Source organism: Trachypithecus francoisi, unplaced genomic scaffold, assembly GCF_009764315.1.
Source record: "Trachypithecus francoisi isolate TF-2019V2 unplaced genomic scaffold, Tfra_2.0 Lachesis_group8, whole genome shotgun sequence".
Classification (NCBI taxonomy): Eukaryota; Metazoa; Chordata; class Mammalia; order Primates; family Cercopithecidae; genus Trachypithecus; species Trachypithecus francoisi.
In genome coordinates, this window is record NW_022681473.1 from 102,137,761 (window position 1) to 102,153,228 (window position 15,468).

Sequence of the window (15,468 nt, forward strand, 5' to 3'; positions counted from 1 at the left end):
TTGGTTATATGACCTGGTAATTTTACTTGTAGTTATACACCAACAGAAATGCATTCATGTGTGCAACAAGACATGTACAATGAATGTTCTTGGTAGGATTGTGCATTAGCAGCCAAAAATGGGGAGCTCAAAGGACAATAAATGGTGAATATGGTCATACAATGAAATCCAATAAACTGAGCAAGGAAAATGAATAAACAGCTACATGACTTCTGACACCATCCCTTCTATCCTACCCTTGCTACATTCCCAGCACTCCACTTGATCCTTGTCTCTTATTCACTAAGTTGTTTTGTTACATGTTAACTACCTCATATGTTCTTGAAGTGGATAGGGTAAAGATGAGTTAGTATGCCTGCTAGTTCTTAAAGGAGCTAACAAATCCAAACAGAAGATGATTGCAATTCCAGTTAACCCAGTCTAAATCCAGTCTCAAGAGAATTTATGCTGAGGTGAGGTATCCTGCTCAAACTCTTGAATCATTTTGGATAAGGGTCACATAGGTTTCTTCTTCCCCATATCCTTATTCTTCTCAAAGGTAAAAACCAGGCCAGACACAGTGGCTCATGCCTGTAATCCCAGCATTTTGGGAGGCCAAGGTGAAGGGATCGCTTGAGCCTAGGAGTTTGAGACCTGCCTGGGCAACACAGCAAAACCCCATCTCCACTAAAAATACAAAAATTAGCGGGGTGTGGCACACCTGTAGTCTCAGTTATTCGGCAGGTTGAGGTGGAAGGATTATTTGAGCCCAGGAGGCGGAGGTTGCAGTGAGCTGAGATCATGCCACTCAACTCCAGCCTGGGGGATAGAGTGAGACCCTGTCTGAAAAGAAAAAAAAAAATGCTTAGCCTGACAGCTGTGAAAAAAACAAACAAACCAGTCTGAGACCTTAGTTTGTGGAGGCCTTTGGTTGTACCTAAAGGTAGCCAGATACTGTTAGGAGTAAGAAACTATTAATAGTTCTCAGGACTCCCCCTGGTGGATCCAAATGATACAGACTACTCAGCACCACAAACCCCAGATGTCCACCTGTTCCTTTCTTGGCCAACTGTAGATTCCCAATAGCTGACCAGGAAATAACTACTGTGAAGAAGACACAAAATATTTTACATGACTACCAAGGACAGTTGAACAGTTGTTAAAAGCACAGGCTATGAAGTCAGACACACCAAGGATTAGTGTGCTGGTTCTACCACTTACAAAGATCTATGACCTTGGATAAAATCATGGTCCCTATCGTCATCCCAGGGTTAAGTAAAATAATATAACTGAAGCACTGCACACAGGACTCAATATTGACAGGGATTAAAAAGTGAAAGGCAAATGGAGGTAGACAGAACGTTAAACTGTAAAAGGTAATCAGTAAGAAAATTGATGAACTTCCCATGAAACAAATCTTTGCAACGAGTTTTAAAACACTAAAGCACCTCTGAGTATCTGTAAAACATGGCCTACCATTAATCAAAGTACAGTTTGATCCCTGAAAAACATAGGTTTGAACTACATGAGGTTCAAACTTACATGAGGTTACACTTACTCCACTTACATGAGGTTTTTTTCAATCAAATGCAGATCGAAAACAAGAGTATTCACAGGATGTGAAAACCCAAGCGTATGGAGGGTCAACTTTTCCTATATGTAGGTTCTGCAAAGCCAACTACAGAATTTGAGTATGCATGGATTTTGGTATATGCAGGGGTCCTGGAAGCAATTGCCAGTGTCTGCTGAGGGATGACTATATAAGAAACTCCATTTTAAGAAAATTGCTGTTTTTGCATTCTAAAATTTGACAAATTACAAAGTAGATGAGCTTACATGTAATGCAAATAGCCAATGAGATTTAAAAGTATCAGTTACCACTAGGTACTGCTCAAGAATTGACTGTTGCCTTTTATTTCAAACACTGGCACTTCAGTCCCCATCCAGTTTATCAACCCTTTAATCTGCTTTTTGGTTTTAAAGAAGAAAAACTGGAACAAGACAAATACCAAGTATGTCCATTTCCCAAATGGAAAATACATATTTAAATAAAAACCATACTGCACATCAAAGGTAAAACAAATACTTTTATTGCACATTTATAAAATCTGCATAGTTGTATCAAGAGTTCTTCCCTTTCATGATTCCATTAATCTTTAAAATTTGGTTAAAACACAATATCCAATCAGAAGCCTTTTAAAAATGATCAGTGGGAAGTATTTTTCTCTACATATACATATATATAGTTTTGCATACGTATGCTGCTTTTTTCTTTCGCTTTTTTTTGTTTTTTTGTTTTTTTTAAACAAACCCACATCCCTTACTTTTAAGGGCAAAAAAGAAGGCCGGGTACAGTGGCTCGTCTGCAATTCCAGACTTTGGGAGGCTGAGGCAGGCAGATCACTTGAGGCCAGGAGTTAAGAGATCAGCCTGGCCAATATGGTGAAACCCCATCTCTACTAAAAATACAAAAATTAGCCAGGTGTGGTGGCGCACACCTGTAATTCCAGCTATTCGGGAGACTGAGGCACGAGAATCACTTGAGCCCAGGAGATGGAGTTTGCAGTGAGCTGAGATTGTGCCACTGAACGCCAGCCTGGGCAACACAGTGAGACTGTCTCAGAAAAAAAAAAAAAAAGCAAAAAAGAGGAGGTGAACCAAAATAGTCTTTGGGCCAGCAGAAGCCTTATCGACTGTTTTTGACAATTTTTAGGTATTAGAAAATTTTACCTAAATGCCTAACAACTATTAATGCATGATCTTCAGTCAAGTTACACAGTGCTGTTCTGTCTAAAGTCCTTAATGCTTTCCTTTCTTTCACTGAGGACTGAGTATGAGGTTTTCTGGTTTATTTAAAAGATAGAAAAGAAAGGAGAGAGACAGGTCTCTTTTGACTTTTCAACATCTTACTGCCATGTGATCTTATATTCTACCCACATATAAAAGGGCGCGGTTCATCAGCAACCCATTTTGTCATCTCCTGTCAAGAGCCAGGCAAGGTTTGTATTTCTAATCTCTTGCAGTTAAGAATTTTTAAATGTCATCTGTATTTGATAAAATAACTAGTAGATGTTCATCTGGTTCAGGTTCTCATGAATCATTCTTCTATTCTGCTGCCCAAAATATTTATGTCCGAAGGATAATTTTAAAAGTGGCAAGAGGCTTAGAAAAGCCTAACCATTGTTGTAGGTACAAGGCATTTCAGGTCTTCTGGCGTAATTCAACACCTTAATACACTGCTTTCTGCCTTTTCTAGTGAAATAGCTTTTATAATTTTGTACCTAAAAAGTGCAAATTTATTTTCAATCCTTCTTTACACATGCAGCATGGTTGGGGTCTGAATTGGAATCTTATGTGCCCACCTAATGCTCTTCCCAAGGTGAGCACTGTGACAACGAACTTCTGTGCAAGAGGCAGGCAGCCAGAAACCAAAATGGCCTTGAACATGTGGGAGCTTATTTCACTGTCACAGTTGAAACTCCTTGAATTGACTCCATGACAGCTGCAAATCGGCTACATAGGTCATAGGGAGAATTGGGTCGAATAGTTGGAGGCTCCTTCAAGACGATGATTTCTGCAGAAGGATCTAAAAGTCTGGGTAGAAACTCCCCTAGGCACAGCTGCAGATTTTCTGTGGAGGGAAAACAGATGGTTACACATACAGCTAAACAGATCTCTGAGTAAAGGTGAACAAGCCTGAAAGACCTTCTATTAGCCCCTTACCTAACCTCAAACGTCAAAGCATTATGCTGGCCAGCTACTAATAAATGATTATTCCTTCAGGCCAAACCAGGAGCAAAGGCAAATAAACCAAACTTTAGCTCACTGCTTTAGGCCACCTGATGCTGGCAAAATAACACTATATAATTACTTAATTATGAAAGGGTCTTCTAACCAATTGTCTTCTTAAAATACAAGGAAGTATATAAGATACTCTAATACAGATATGATGGTAATATTTTCTTTCAAATGTTTACAATATATCCATGTATACACATGGTTTTAAATCAGGGGTGTACAATCTTTTGGCTTCCCTGGGCCACACATGAACCTCACTAACAATGGCTGACGAGCTTAAAAAAAAAAAAAACTCATAGTGCTTTAAGAAAGTTTACAAATTTGTCTTGGGCTTCAGGTTGGAGTCTAAACAAAAACTGACGACAGTAAAGGGAAAGACATAGCAACTAGCTATTACAGAATTTTTAAATAAATACTATCAACTTAAACACTTGAACAAGTCAATGGAGTATATATATATATATTTTTTAAGATAGGGTCTCACTGCATTGCCCAAGCTGGAGTGCAGTGGTATGATCTCGGGTCACTGTAGCTTCGGCCTCCCAGACTCACACAATCCTCTCACCTCAGGCTCCTGAGTAGCTAGAACTACAGGTGCATACCACTATACCCAGCTAAGTTTTCATTTTTACAGGTGCATACCACTATACCCAGCTAAGTTTTCATTTTTTGTAGAGGCAGGTTCTCACTACGTTGCCCAGGCTGGTCTCAAACTCCTGGGCTCAAGTGAGCCACCCACCTCAGCCTCCCAAAGTGCTGGGATTACAGGCGTTAGCCACTGTGCCCAGCCCCATCAATAGAATATCTTTATGTCACTGAGAAACTAACAAAGAGGATTCATATCAGAATATATACCAATTTTCCAAGTCTACTGAACTCACCTAAAAACAACCAGCTTTAGGTTCCCTCCTCAAGATGCTTTAAACAAGCAAGGATATTCCACTAACAAACTAATTTTGAAGTCATCATAGTTAATATGTTATATAACTTCAAGCCACAGAAAAATTTAGTCAAGGCTCCCTCCCATAACCATACTCTGCATGAATTTTTTTTTTTTTTTTTTTAAATGGAGTCTCATTCCGTGGCCAAGGCTGGATTGCACTAGTGCTATCTCGGCTCACTGCAAACTCCGCCGCCCAGGTTCACGTCATTCTCCTGCCTCAGCCTCCCGAGTAGCTGGGATTACAGGCGCCCGCCACCACACCTGGCTAATTTTTGTATTTTTAGTAGAGACAGGGTTTCGCCTTGTTGGCCAGACTTGGTCTTGAACTCCTGGCCTCAAGTGATCTGCCCACCTCGGCCTCTCAAAGTGCTGGGATTACAGGTGTGACCCACTGTGCCCAGTCAGATTTTGACTTTTCAATTATAAAGGAGTTCATCTTTTGGAACATGAGAGAGTAATGGAAGTCTGACATTCCTGGAGAGCAGTGACTTTTTTCAAACCAGGCTTGTTGGCTGCCCGTGGAGGTGATTTGGCAGTCACGGGGAAGCTAAAGGGAGGTTAAGAGGGGTAGAGGCCCAGGCTCCCTCCTCTTGTTTCAATAGAGCAGAACCATTTTTAATTTACTTATATGCTAGAAGGTTCCAATTCCTTAAAAAGGTTGGTAACCAGTGCTATCAAGTGAGAACACTTCCATTTCTAGAATTCTCAAAACCTTACAATACTATTAGCAAGAGCATATACCTGCAATATCTTGCCCAAGGTAAGAGCACCAATGGTTTCTCATGACCTCAATGGCATCCAGGTCATCCTTGGAAATGTCATTATTAATGATAAGGTGAATGCAGGGGATGATCAGTTCATTCATCACATTAATGCCCTCAGTTACAGAGTGATCATCATTTGTTTCAAAGAGAGAAGCTGCTTTGGCATTCAGCTCCTACAGATAAAAGGTAGAATTAGGTGGGAAAAAGTCTGAAAAAGATAAATATCTCTTTAATAACAGCCTAAACAAGAGGTTCCCAAACTTTACTGCACATTGGATGTACTTAGGGATCTTTAAAAACTACTGATGCCTGGTTCCCACTCCTGATATGCTGATTTAATGAGTGTTCAGATGACTGGGACATTGGGATTTTATGAAAGCTCCCAAAGTGATTCTAGTGCAGCAAAGTTTATAACCCACTGGCCTAAACTTGTAAGTCAAGGTCATGCTTAACACCTGTTTCAACCAAAGACCTGTTCACTGGTTCTCTATCTCCTCTGAGCATCAGAATCACCTGCAGAAGACACACTGCTGCTCAGGGTCCTTCTCAGGGATTCTGGTTTAATTGTCTAGGGAGAGTCCTGAGCTTCACGACTGTCTGCAAGCTCCCTATATGATCCTGATGCACACTAGGGGTTGGGATAATGGCAAGAGTCTAAATCCCTATTACTGCATTACTTCAGAAGCTGAGTAGGATATTCAAAATGTCAATCTATTTGGCAACTTAAAATATAAAAACATGGCTCTAATAAAATTCAGATCCATCAAATCAACAAGATCCCCTTTCAGTTTCAAAGTGGCCCTGCCACACCTATAACTAATACAGATGTCAAAGTATAAATCAGAAAATAAAGCTATTGAGTGTATGTCATGACTTATTCTCACCCATCCAGTATGAACAAGGTCAAGGCAGTGGTAGAAACATTGCCCTGACTTCTGTGAAGGGCAAATTTGCTGGGTACTGGTGAAAACACACACAAGCCCACAGTCTGAAGGCAGGCCACCTCTTTACAGTTCTCTGAAGGACACACATCACATAAACCCCTGGGGAGGCAAGGGGATGTAGGTCTGCCTTTCCATGTAGTTATACAGTGCAAATCAGGCCAGGAGAGAGTTAGTCTTCACTAGTATATGACAATGATGTTATCAAAACAGCAGGACCAATTCTTACAGTTCCTACCTTTATTTTTAAAAAATGGAGTGTCTTAGAAGTCACTAAAACTTTCACCTACCAACTTAAACGTGAACATGGAAAAAATGCTGCATTCCTTCCACACACATTTATTACATGCTTCCTACATGACAGGCACAGAGGAAATGGCTGAGTGAGAAAAGGATCTGTGCTCAAGTAATTTACAACCTAGTAGGAAAGCAATGTGATAAAATCTATAATGCAGGCATACATGAAGGGCACACAGAGGGATGAGTGATTCTCACCTTAACTTCTATCACTTATCATTGAAGAAGAATGACATTCACTAAAAGTAACCCAAAAAACCTGTTCCAATGTAAAAACTGTTCATGAGAATTTGGGCAGGGGGCGGGGAGGAATCTACAACCTGCTGAAGATATTCTGTTTTGAAAGCCGTATCTTTTCCTGGCTTCAAGGAGCAGAGGTAAACAACAAAAAAAATCTTAAGGCTTTACAAACAGTACAAACCAGAAGGCATTTTCTTCGGTATAGAGCAATCACGGATTCCTTGACCCCCCGGCGGGGCCCCTTCATCAGCAGGGCGGCATTGCTCTGGTAGGCATACACCAGGTAGGAAAGTGCCTCTTGGTACCTTAGAAAAATGGGAGAAAAACAACAGCTGAGTGCTCTTTTACCAAAATCTAGGGCTTAGACCTCACTTTTCCCCATTTCAAGAATCTACTTGGCTGCAATTATGAAAAAGTGAAGGGCCAAAGACTGTAGCCAGTCTCAGCTCTTCTACAAATTGGCCTAGCCATCCAAAGCAAATCATGAAACTTCCCTCAGTTTTTCCCATCTCTAAAACAAGGAGTGCTCACTAGGGTCCATGTCAACTCAAAAATTCATTTTCTGAGTTCATCTTCATTGATCACAAAGACAGTCTGGCACAATATATCTCTCAGCTAACACATCTCATTATGTGAAGGATGAAAAACCATGTGTGATGTTTAGAGCAAAACCAAAGCACTGGAAGAGAAGAGGCACACTAGTGTATGTGACAAGGGAGGTTATGCCTGGCTGCGACTCTTTAGTATTCCCAGGTAGGCATCTATAGAGAACAGCATCCTGACTAATAACCTTGGTAAAATAAAAGGCCAACATACTTTCCTTTTTGATAGAGTTCTAGGCCTGTTAGTAGATACACAGACACTTTTCGGAACAAACTATAATCTTCATGCCACTTCTGAAAAAGAATGACTACTATTAATAATTATGATCATAATAAATTGTTAGTGTCCTTTCCATCTAAGTTTTAAATTCATTATAAATATTTACTGAGCACATCTGGCTAGCCACAAAAATAACAAACAAAAGCTTTCAGATAAAAACCTACTCAACATTTAATATAAAAGTCTACCAGTGACCTTAATTTTCAATGTTCTGTTCCTTTCACTTGAGTAACAGAAGTATTTATTTCCCACGAGCTTTGGATTTTATCCTAACAGCTATGTCAAAGATATTCAGCTCTAACTTAAGTGAATGACCTCTTTAGGACTGGTAAAACCATCCAGATACTGAAAATATGGAAGGACACGGACATTTCTAGTCATACAGAGCAATGTTCAAGTTCAGTAAGTGTGGTGAATACACCTTGGGTGGTACATAACATTGTTTTACATAGGATGCAATTGAAAACATGTGTAGCTATGTATTTTAATGCATATTTTAAAAAATGTATCATTTAAAACAAACCAAAAGCATGATTTCAAGAATTTTACTGCCTAGGACAAGGCTAAAATAGCTATTTAAGGGAAGTGCTGATTCACTCTAACTGAAGAGTGAAAATAAAGAGACCTACTATTCTGAGGGCAAGAAAATATCATTTATCCATTCTTTACTACGATTTTTAGGGGAAAGTGGGAGAACAAGTCAGTTCGTGATAGCACAAAATCGTTCATTTTGCCTCAGATACCATTTACCTCAGGAATTAATGTTTTTGCTCTATAGACTTAAAAGAAAAGACTTTACCTTGTACTCTTCCATATTCATGTCATCTGGACCAATTTCCTTCAGTTTCGCTTGAGCCACCTTCATAATGCTGATTGATCTGTGTGGGACAAAGTTCAGAAAGCAATGAAAGGGCACAGGGCAAAACTTCCCCAACAGAGGAGTCGGTCTAGTCTGACCCAGACCAAGGAGGGATTCACCTGAATATTATCTTCTCACCTTTCATCATAGCTAAGATTTTTATCTGCAAACTGTTCCAGTAGGGTTCGTTCTACTACCCTTTTGGGTGCTTCATTTTGGAAAAAGTAGACAAGGACATGTTGAAGTCGAGGATCACTGTGAGAGGTGGGGGTCTCTTTGGCAAGCTGATAAAGCCTGGAGTATTCTTCGTGGAATGCCTATTAAGGGCAGAATCAATAGTTAGAAAATAGTGTGCTGTGGGCCTCTGCACTCAGAAATTGACGCCTTAGGAGCTAGGCAGTCTCTTAACTCTAAAAAAAGCAACTATGGAATCTTTAAGTTTCTTGCATTTCATAAGGGATGAAACTCTTTTAGCATTCTGGCACCAAAAGCATACTGTACTTTTTTTTTTTTTTTTTTTGTATGTGAGACGGGGTCTCACTTTGTCACCCAGGCTGGAGTGCAGAGGCATGATCACAGCTCACTGCAGCCCTGAACTCCTGGGCTCAAGTGATCCTCCCACCTCAGCCTCCCAAGTAGCTGGGACTACAGGCATACATCACCATGCACAGTTAATTTTTGTATTTTTTATAGAGATGGGGTTTCGCCATGTTGCCCAGGCTGGTCTTGAACTCCTGAGCTCAAGCAATCCACCCACCTTGGCCTCCCAAAGTGCTAGCATTACAGGCAATGAGCCACTGCGCCCAGCCTGCTGTACTCTTAAGAAATTCAGTTTTCTCATGAAGTTCTCAGAAAAACAAATATTTGGTTTTAATTTTTATAAAAGGAAGATCCTTGTGTGTCAATGACTTAAACTTCAAGCATCTATACAAATGCAATTTTACTCAAGTATTTTTAAAAACATGGCCTGCCTTGTTATGGCCTCAAAATTACAAAGGCACAATCTAACTCAGTGTTACTAACAGACAACTCCTAACAACAACAACGAAAAGCCCTCTAGGCTAGGTGTCACAGAGAATGCTACTGCTAGCCAAGGCTGGGTTAGGGTCAAGAGTAGAGAAGCGAACAGCTTGTTCATCAGTTGGACAGGAAAGGGAGTTTCATATCTCACTTCACAGAAGACTTTTTTTTTTATTTTTTGGAGACAGGGTCCCACTCTGTCACCCAGACTGGAATGTAGTGGCACAATCATGGTTCACTGCAGCCTTGAACACCTGGGCTTAAGTGATCCTCCTGCCTCAGCCTCCAAATTAGCTGGGACTACAGGCATGTGCTACCATGCCCAGCTAATTTTTAAAAAAAAATTCCTTAGTAGAGATGGGGGGGGGGTCTCACTATGTTGACCAGGCTGGTTTTGAACTCCTGGCTTCAAGCAAGCCTCCTCCTGGGCCTCCCAAAGTGCTTAATTACAGGTGTGAGCCACTGTGCCCAGTCCTTTTTTTTTTTTAAGAGATGGGATCTCGTTATGTTGCCCAGGCTGGAGTGCAGTGGTGCAATCACAGTACATTTCAGCCTCCAACTCCTGGGCTCAAGTGAGCCTCTACTTCAGCTTCCTGAGTAGCTGGGACTACATGCACACACCACCATACCCAGCCTTAATCCCATTTTTTCCCTTCTTATAGAATTATTTCCCCAATATTATGATGCCTGTGTTGCAAGAATTAGAATTTTAAAAACAGAGATACCTTAATCAGCCCTGCTTCAGACCCATCTCGGTCAAAGGTCTGACGGGCTTTAGCTATGGCCAGGATGACCCCTTGCATGGCAGGGCTCAGCATCACCTACCACAAGGGGGCACAAAACACAGAGAGAAAGGAGAGAAAAAAGGTTCAGCAGAAGACTGTGTGAAAGTAGGCTGAACAGAGGGCTAAAGGGCAGTAGAGCAGCGTGCTCTTTGGCCAACATGTATTGCAAGCTGAGTTTCACACACCCATTCCTATGTGCACCCACCGCCTCTGTCCTATATAATGTCAACACCCTGCCCAAGACAAGCTATTCCTACACTGTGTGTTCTAATTTAGTAGGATGAAGAAAGATGTACGCCTAAAAATATCTCCCAATATGGCACTGCTGAAGAATTAAGTTATAGTTCTCAGAGGGGAAGTGTCTAAGGTCAGAATTCCAATTTAGTTCTGTACTTTGGGTGTATATCTTACACACACAAATACTTTAGTTTTACTAGGATGAACAATACATTTAAAAGAGTCTGGAAACTAGGGACTATAAAAATATGACTCCATAAAGTGAAAACTTTTCAAGGATTTTTTTTTGCGGGGATGGGGAGACAGACTTTCGCTCTGTCACCTAGGCTGGAGTGCAATGGTGCGATCTCAGCTCACTGAAACCTCTACCTCCTGGATTCAAGTGGTTCTCCTGCCTCAGCCTCCCAAGTAGCTGGGATTACAGGTGCATACCACCACACCCAGTTAATTTTTGTATTTTTAGTAGACGGGTTTCACCATGTTGGCCAGGCTGGTCTTGAACTCCTGACCTCAAGTGATCCACCCACCTTGGCCTCCCAAAGGGCTGGGATTACAGGCGTGCGCCTCCATGCCCGGCCTTGTCAATGATTTTTTTTTTTTTTTTTAATACCCCACAGGAAAAAAATAGAAATCTGAGAGAGATAGAATTCATTACTGTTTACTTGCAGTGCAATTGAAAAGGAGACAGACAACAAATAACTTGGGGTTCTATAGCTTCTTCCTAAAGCTTTAGAATCAAAAATAACTTTAATCCACATTCGTTCAGCTCACTGGACAACTGAAAAATTTGTATCTGGAAGTAAAAGAATGGACTAATATCCAGAAAAAAAAGATTCCCTACTTTAAATTAGAAGGCGATCTTTCATCCATAATACCAAAAATAGAAGTAAATTTTACTTTTCTGAGCAATCTAGACTCTGCAGTGGCCCCATTAAGTATAAGCCTGGGTAGATACACATATGCTAGGAGTGCTATACAATAGAAACACAGCTATCTTTTAAATAATGGTAACTAAGGTTAAAACCAAATAGCCTTTCTTGACTATCATTTGTTGCAATGAGAAAGTATCAGCTATTGGCAGATACCTTAAAACAATCACAAGCGAAGGAAATACAAGACTGACAACAAACAGCTAAATCCTGCACTCATCTCTGTACCTCCTCATCATATCCATCTGCATCAGATCTAACCAGAATCCTTCCCACACTGGGAATCTCGACTTCAGAGACCTCAGAATTAGGCTGGGCAGTAGACTCTGCATCATTAGCCTTTGGGGGCTGTTCTGACTGCTCTGCAAGGTTTGTTTCCTGGGGCATGGGCTTCTTGGGTTCAGTTTCTTTAAGCTGTGGCAGCAGAGTTGGGAGAAAGAGTAAGAAAAAACAGGAGAAATAAAAAGGGGTTGGTTAAATGCAGCAGAGACACAGAATAATAGAAATGTGAGGAAACTGGCCATTGCTGCGGAAAGCCCGGCCCTCCTGAACTTGGACTTCCCAGTCATTCTCACCTCACTCAGTGCCGCTTCTACACCGCTCTTCTCATAGGCACGGGCTGTGTTTGCAATAGCCTGGGCAGTTTGCTCCTTTACAATCACAGCATGCTCAGATGACAAGCAGCGAACCCCATGAGAAGAGGCTACTGAAGGCTCTGATAAAGAATTGTACAAAGGTCTTAGCATCTGACGATAAATAGTCTAGAACGCTCAGATAAAAAGCAAGCAGAATGGATACAGTTTAATATACAACCCTGTTAACATAGCTTTTTACAAAGCCTATGCAGATTTTCCCTAGAAATTAATAACTATAAGAAATGGCTATTTCAGCAAGAACTCTGATAAAGTCTGCAAATTTAGAACCCACAGATGAGTCTGTAAAATTTAATGCACTCCCAACTTTGTCATATTTGTATACATTAACAAAACTTTCTACAAACAAGCATCTTTCAGGAAGATCACCTTTGGAGAATGGTTTTCATAAAGCCTACCTATTAATCCTATCATAGTTTCTCCCATAACCTGGGAAATAAGCAAAACTATATATACAGTGAAGGTCACAGGTAGTCTTTCTGATACTGCTTCTGCTCATCAGAAATCACATTTTAATGCCACAATTCATTCCATCAGGTTGTACCTGGCATACCAACTGTATATGAAATATACTGTGAAAACTGTGGCATCACCTAGCCAGCTGAAGGGTATAGGGCTGGCTAGGGGAGTACAGCATGAGACGTTACTGGATCACTGGCATAAATGCATTCTCAGATACCTTGCGATGTAGAGAAGTCCTGTGATGAGGAGTTGGTGGAGGACTCCATTTGAGGGATTTTGCAAGACTGCTCTTCTTCCCACTCCTCTACTTCCTGCTCAAACCGCCAGTTATCCTCCTGAATGTAATGCTTGAGTTCCACAGATAGGGCTTCTACTTCTGACATTTGATCTGATTCATTAGAGGCTGCCTCTGAGGAAAAGCAAAGATAAAATTAAAAGATCACAAGGAACCAAAGATCACAAGGAACCAAAACATCCTTTTTAGAAAAGAAGAAAGCAGTGTATTTCATCTTCATCTTACTCCTAACTAAAAACACATACACATATAATCCATCAGAAATGCAGGCTGAGTAACTCTTATCCAAAATGCTTGGGACTAGAAGCGTTTTGGATTTCAAAGTTTTTTTCAGATTTTAGAAAATCTGCACCATTAGTTACAGTGGAGCATCCCAAATCCGAAAATCCAACATCTGAAATTCAAAATGCTCCAATGAGCATTCCCTTTCAGTATCATGTAATAAAAAAGGCTTATAAAGTTTTGTGGATTTTGGAGCATTTGGGATTTTGGATATTCACATGTGGCATGCTCAACCTGTATGGACAAAGTAAAGGCAACAATCGATAACAGTGCATGACATTTAGTAGGCACTCATTAAACATCTGCTAAGTGAATGAATAATACAGAATTAAAGATATGGAAAGTGGGCCGGGTGCAGTGGCTCATGCCTGTAATCCCAGCACTTTGAGAGGCCAAGGCAGGCAGATCACTTGAGGTAGGAGTTCAAGACCAGCCTGGCCAACATGGTGAAATCCTGTCGCTACTAAGAAAAAATACAAAAATTAGCCAAGCATGGTGGCACATGCCTATAATCCCAGGTACTCGGGAGGCTGACATGGGAAAATCGCTTGAACCCAGGAGGCAGAGGTTGCAGTAAGCTGAGGTTGCATCACTGCACTCCAGCCTGGGAGAGACAGTGAGACTCCATCTCAAAAAAAAAAAAAAAAAAAAAAGATTTGGAAACTGGTCACTGTCAATCACTGGATATACCAATCATTTCAGGGAAATTCAGAAAATCATTAGAGTCAATAAAAATTTCAAGCTAAACAGTTTTATCAATTTAACCACTGCATTTGGTTGATAAGAATGTCCATTTCAAAAAGGAGATGAATTTCAAGACATTTATACCATTAACTTTCACATAATTAAGTATTATGAGAAAGCAATTTGATACAATGGTGAAATGGTCAATAATACCTGACTTTAATGGCAAGGATATCAACAACATATTAAATTTCACTTTCTAACCCTGTAACCAAAACAATAATAATTTTTAAAAAGCCTATAGCAGATTAACACATTCACATACTGGTTGCCTTAGTTAGCCTTTTCACTAGGCAAATGACAGTTTCCACTTGTTTGTTTCTATAATATAAAAATAAACCATGCATGCAATAACAAGGCTCCTATATACCACCAACAGCTAGTATATTCAAGCAGCTATTCATTCCTTCACAGCATAAATACACAATTGTGACAATCACTTACTGTTCAATGATCATTCTCTCCATTCCCTAATCCTCAACCACACTAGCAAATCAGAAAGATAATGTGCTACCTGGACAGAACATCTTATGTGTTTGTTTTTTTGAGACAGAGTCTCACTCTGTTGCCCAAGCTGGGTGCAGTGGCATGATCTCAGCTCACTGCAACCTTTGCCTCCCAGGTTCAAGGAATTCTCCTGCCTCAGCCTCCCTGGTAGCTGGAATTACAGGTGTACACGACCATGCCCGGCTAATTTTTGTATTTTTAGTAGACATAGGGTTTTACCATGTTGGCCAGGTTGGTCTTCAACTCCTGGCCTCAAGGGATCTGCCTGCCTCAGCCTCCCAAAGGGCTGGAATTACAGGCGTGAGCCACTATACCCGGCCAACACTTTTATTCTTAACCTGTAAAAGTAATGGCGTGAGTCACCATGCCAGGGCGATGTTTCCTTACTTATGCAACACAGTAAAGTCTGAATACTAAAAACAAAAGCTTTCTATTATCTCACTTGTAAAATGTTCATCATAAGACCTCTCATAAAGGATGTGAAAGAAATAATAATGTAAATTGAAAACACCACAGAATTTGGAGAATTGTATTTGAATCTTGGGACTGCCATTTATTTACTGACTATGTGATTAGTCAACTTTAGAATCTCTTGGAACTTGTTACCCAGCTGGAAAATGAAGATGACAACATTTTCTAACTCCTTCCCTCCTTTTTATACAGTTGTAAGTTCTTAGAGAAATAAAAGTTTGAAAGCATGCTTTAAGGAGTAAAGTACCAATATAAATGATAATTATTATTGCTCTTTGCATGAGCAGTAGTACTATGAAAACTGTTACACTATTCAGGCAAATACACCTGTAAAATTTAGTTACTCTGGGCCAGGCTCAGTGGCCCACAACTCTAACCCC

The 15,468-nt window shown here is 40.4% G+C and overlaps 1 protein-coding gene across 27 annotated transcripts in view; it reads right to left on the reverse strand.

Moving 5' to 3' along the window:
• Positions 1-2,052: 2,052 nt before the first annotated feature.
• USP28 (ubiquitin specific peptidase 28) overlaps positions 2,053-15,468 on the reverse strand; it is an 81,287-nt gene continuing 67,871 nt past the window's right edge. For 13 of the 27 annotated variants that reach the window (XM_033204255.1, XM_033204238.1, XM_033204237.1 and 10 more), the window contains 10 exons: positions 13,007-13,198; positions 12,250-12,389; positions 11,903-12,088; positions 10,449-10,544; positions 8,842-9,020; positions 8,644-8,722; positions 7,779-7,858; positions 7,144-7,267; positions 5,462-5,657; positions 2,053-3,610 (listed from right to left, as the gene is read on the reverse strand). In XM_033204255.1, the coding sequence (XP_033060146.1) occupies positions 3,435-3,610; positions 5,462-5,657; positions 7,144-7,267; positions 7,779-7,858; positions 8,644-8,722; positions 8,842-9,020; positions 10,449-10,544; positions 11,903-12,088; positions 12,250-12,389; positions 13,007-13,198 (1,448 nt within the window). In that variant the 3' untranslated portion in view covers positions 2,053-3,434. The remainder of the gene's footprint in view (positions 3,611-5,461; positions 5,658-7,143; positions 7,268-7,778; positions 7,859-8,643; positions 8,723-8,841; positions 9,021-10,448; positions 10,545-11,902; positions 12,089-12,249; positions 12,390-13,006; positions 13,199-15,468) is intronic. The other 14 variants (XM_033204257.1, XM_033204253.1, XM_033204252.1 and 11 more) reach the window with 4 other exon arrangements.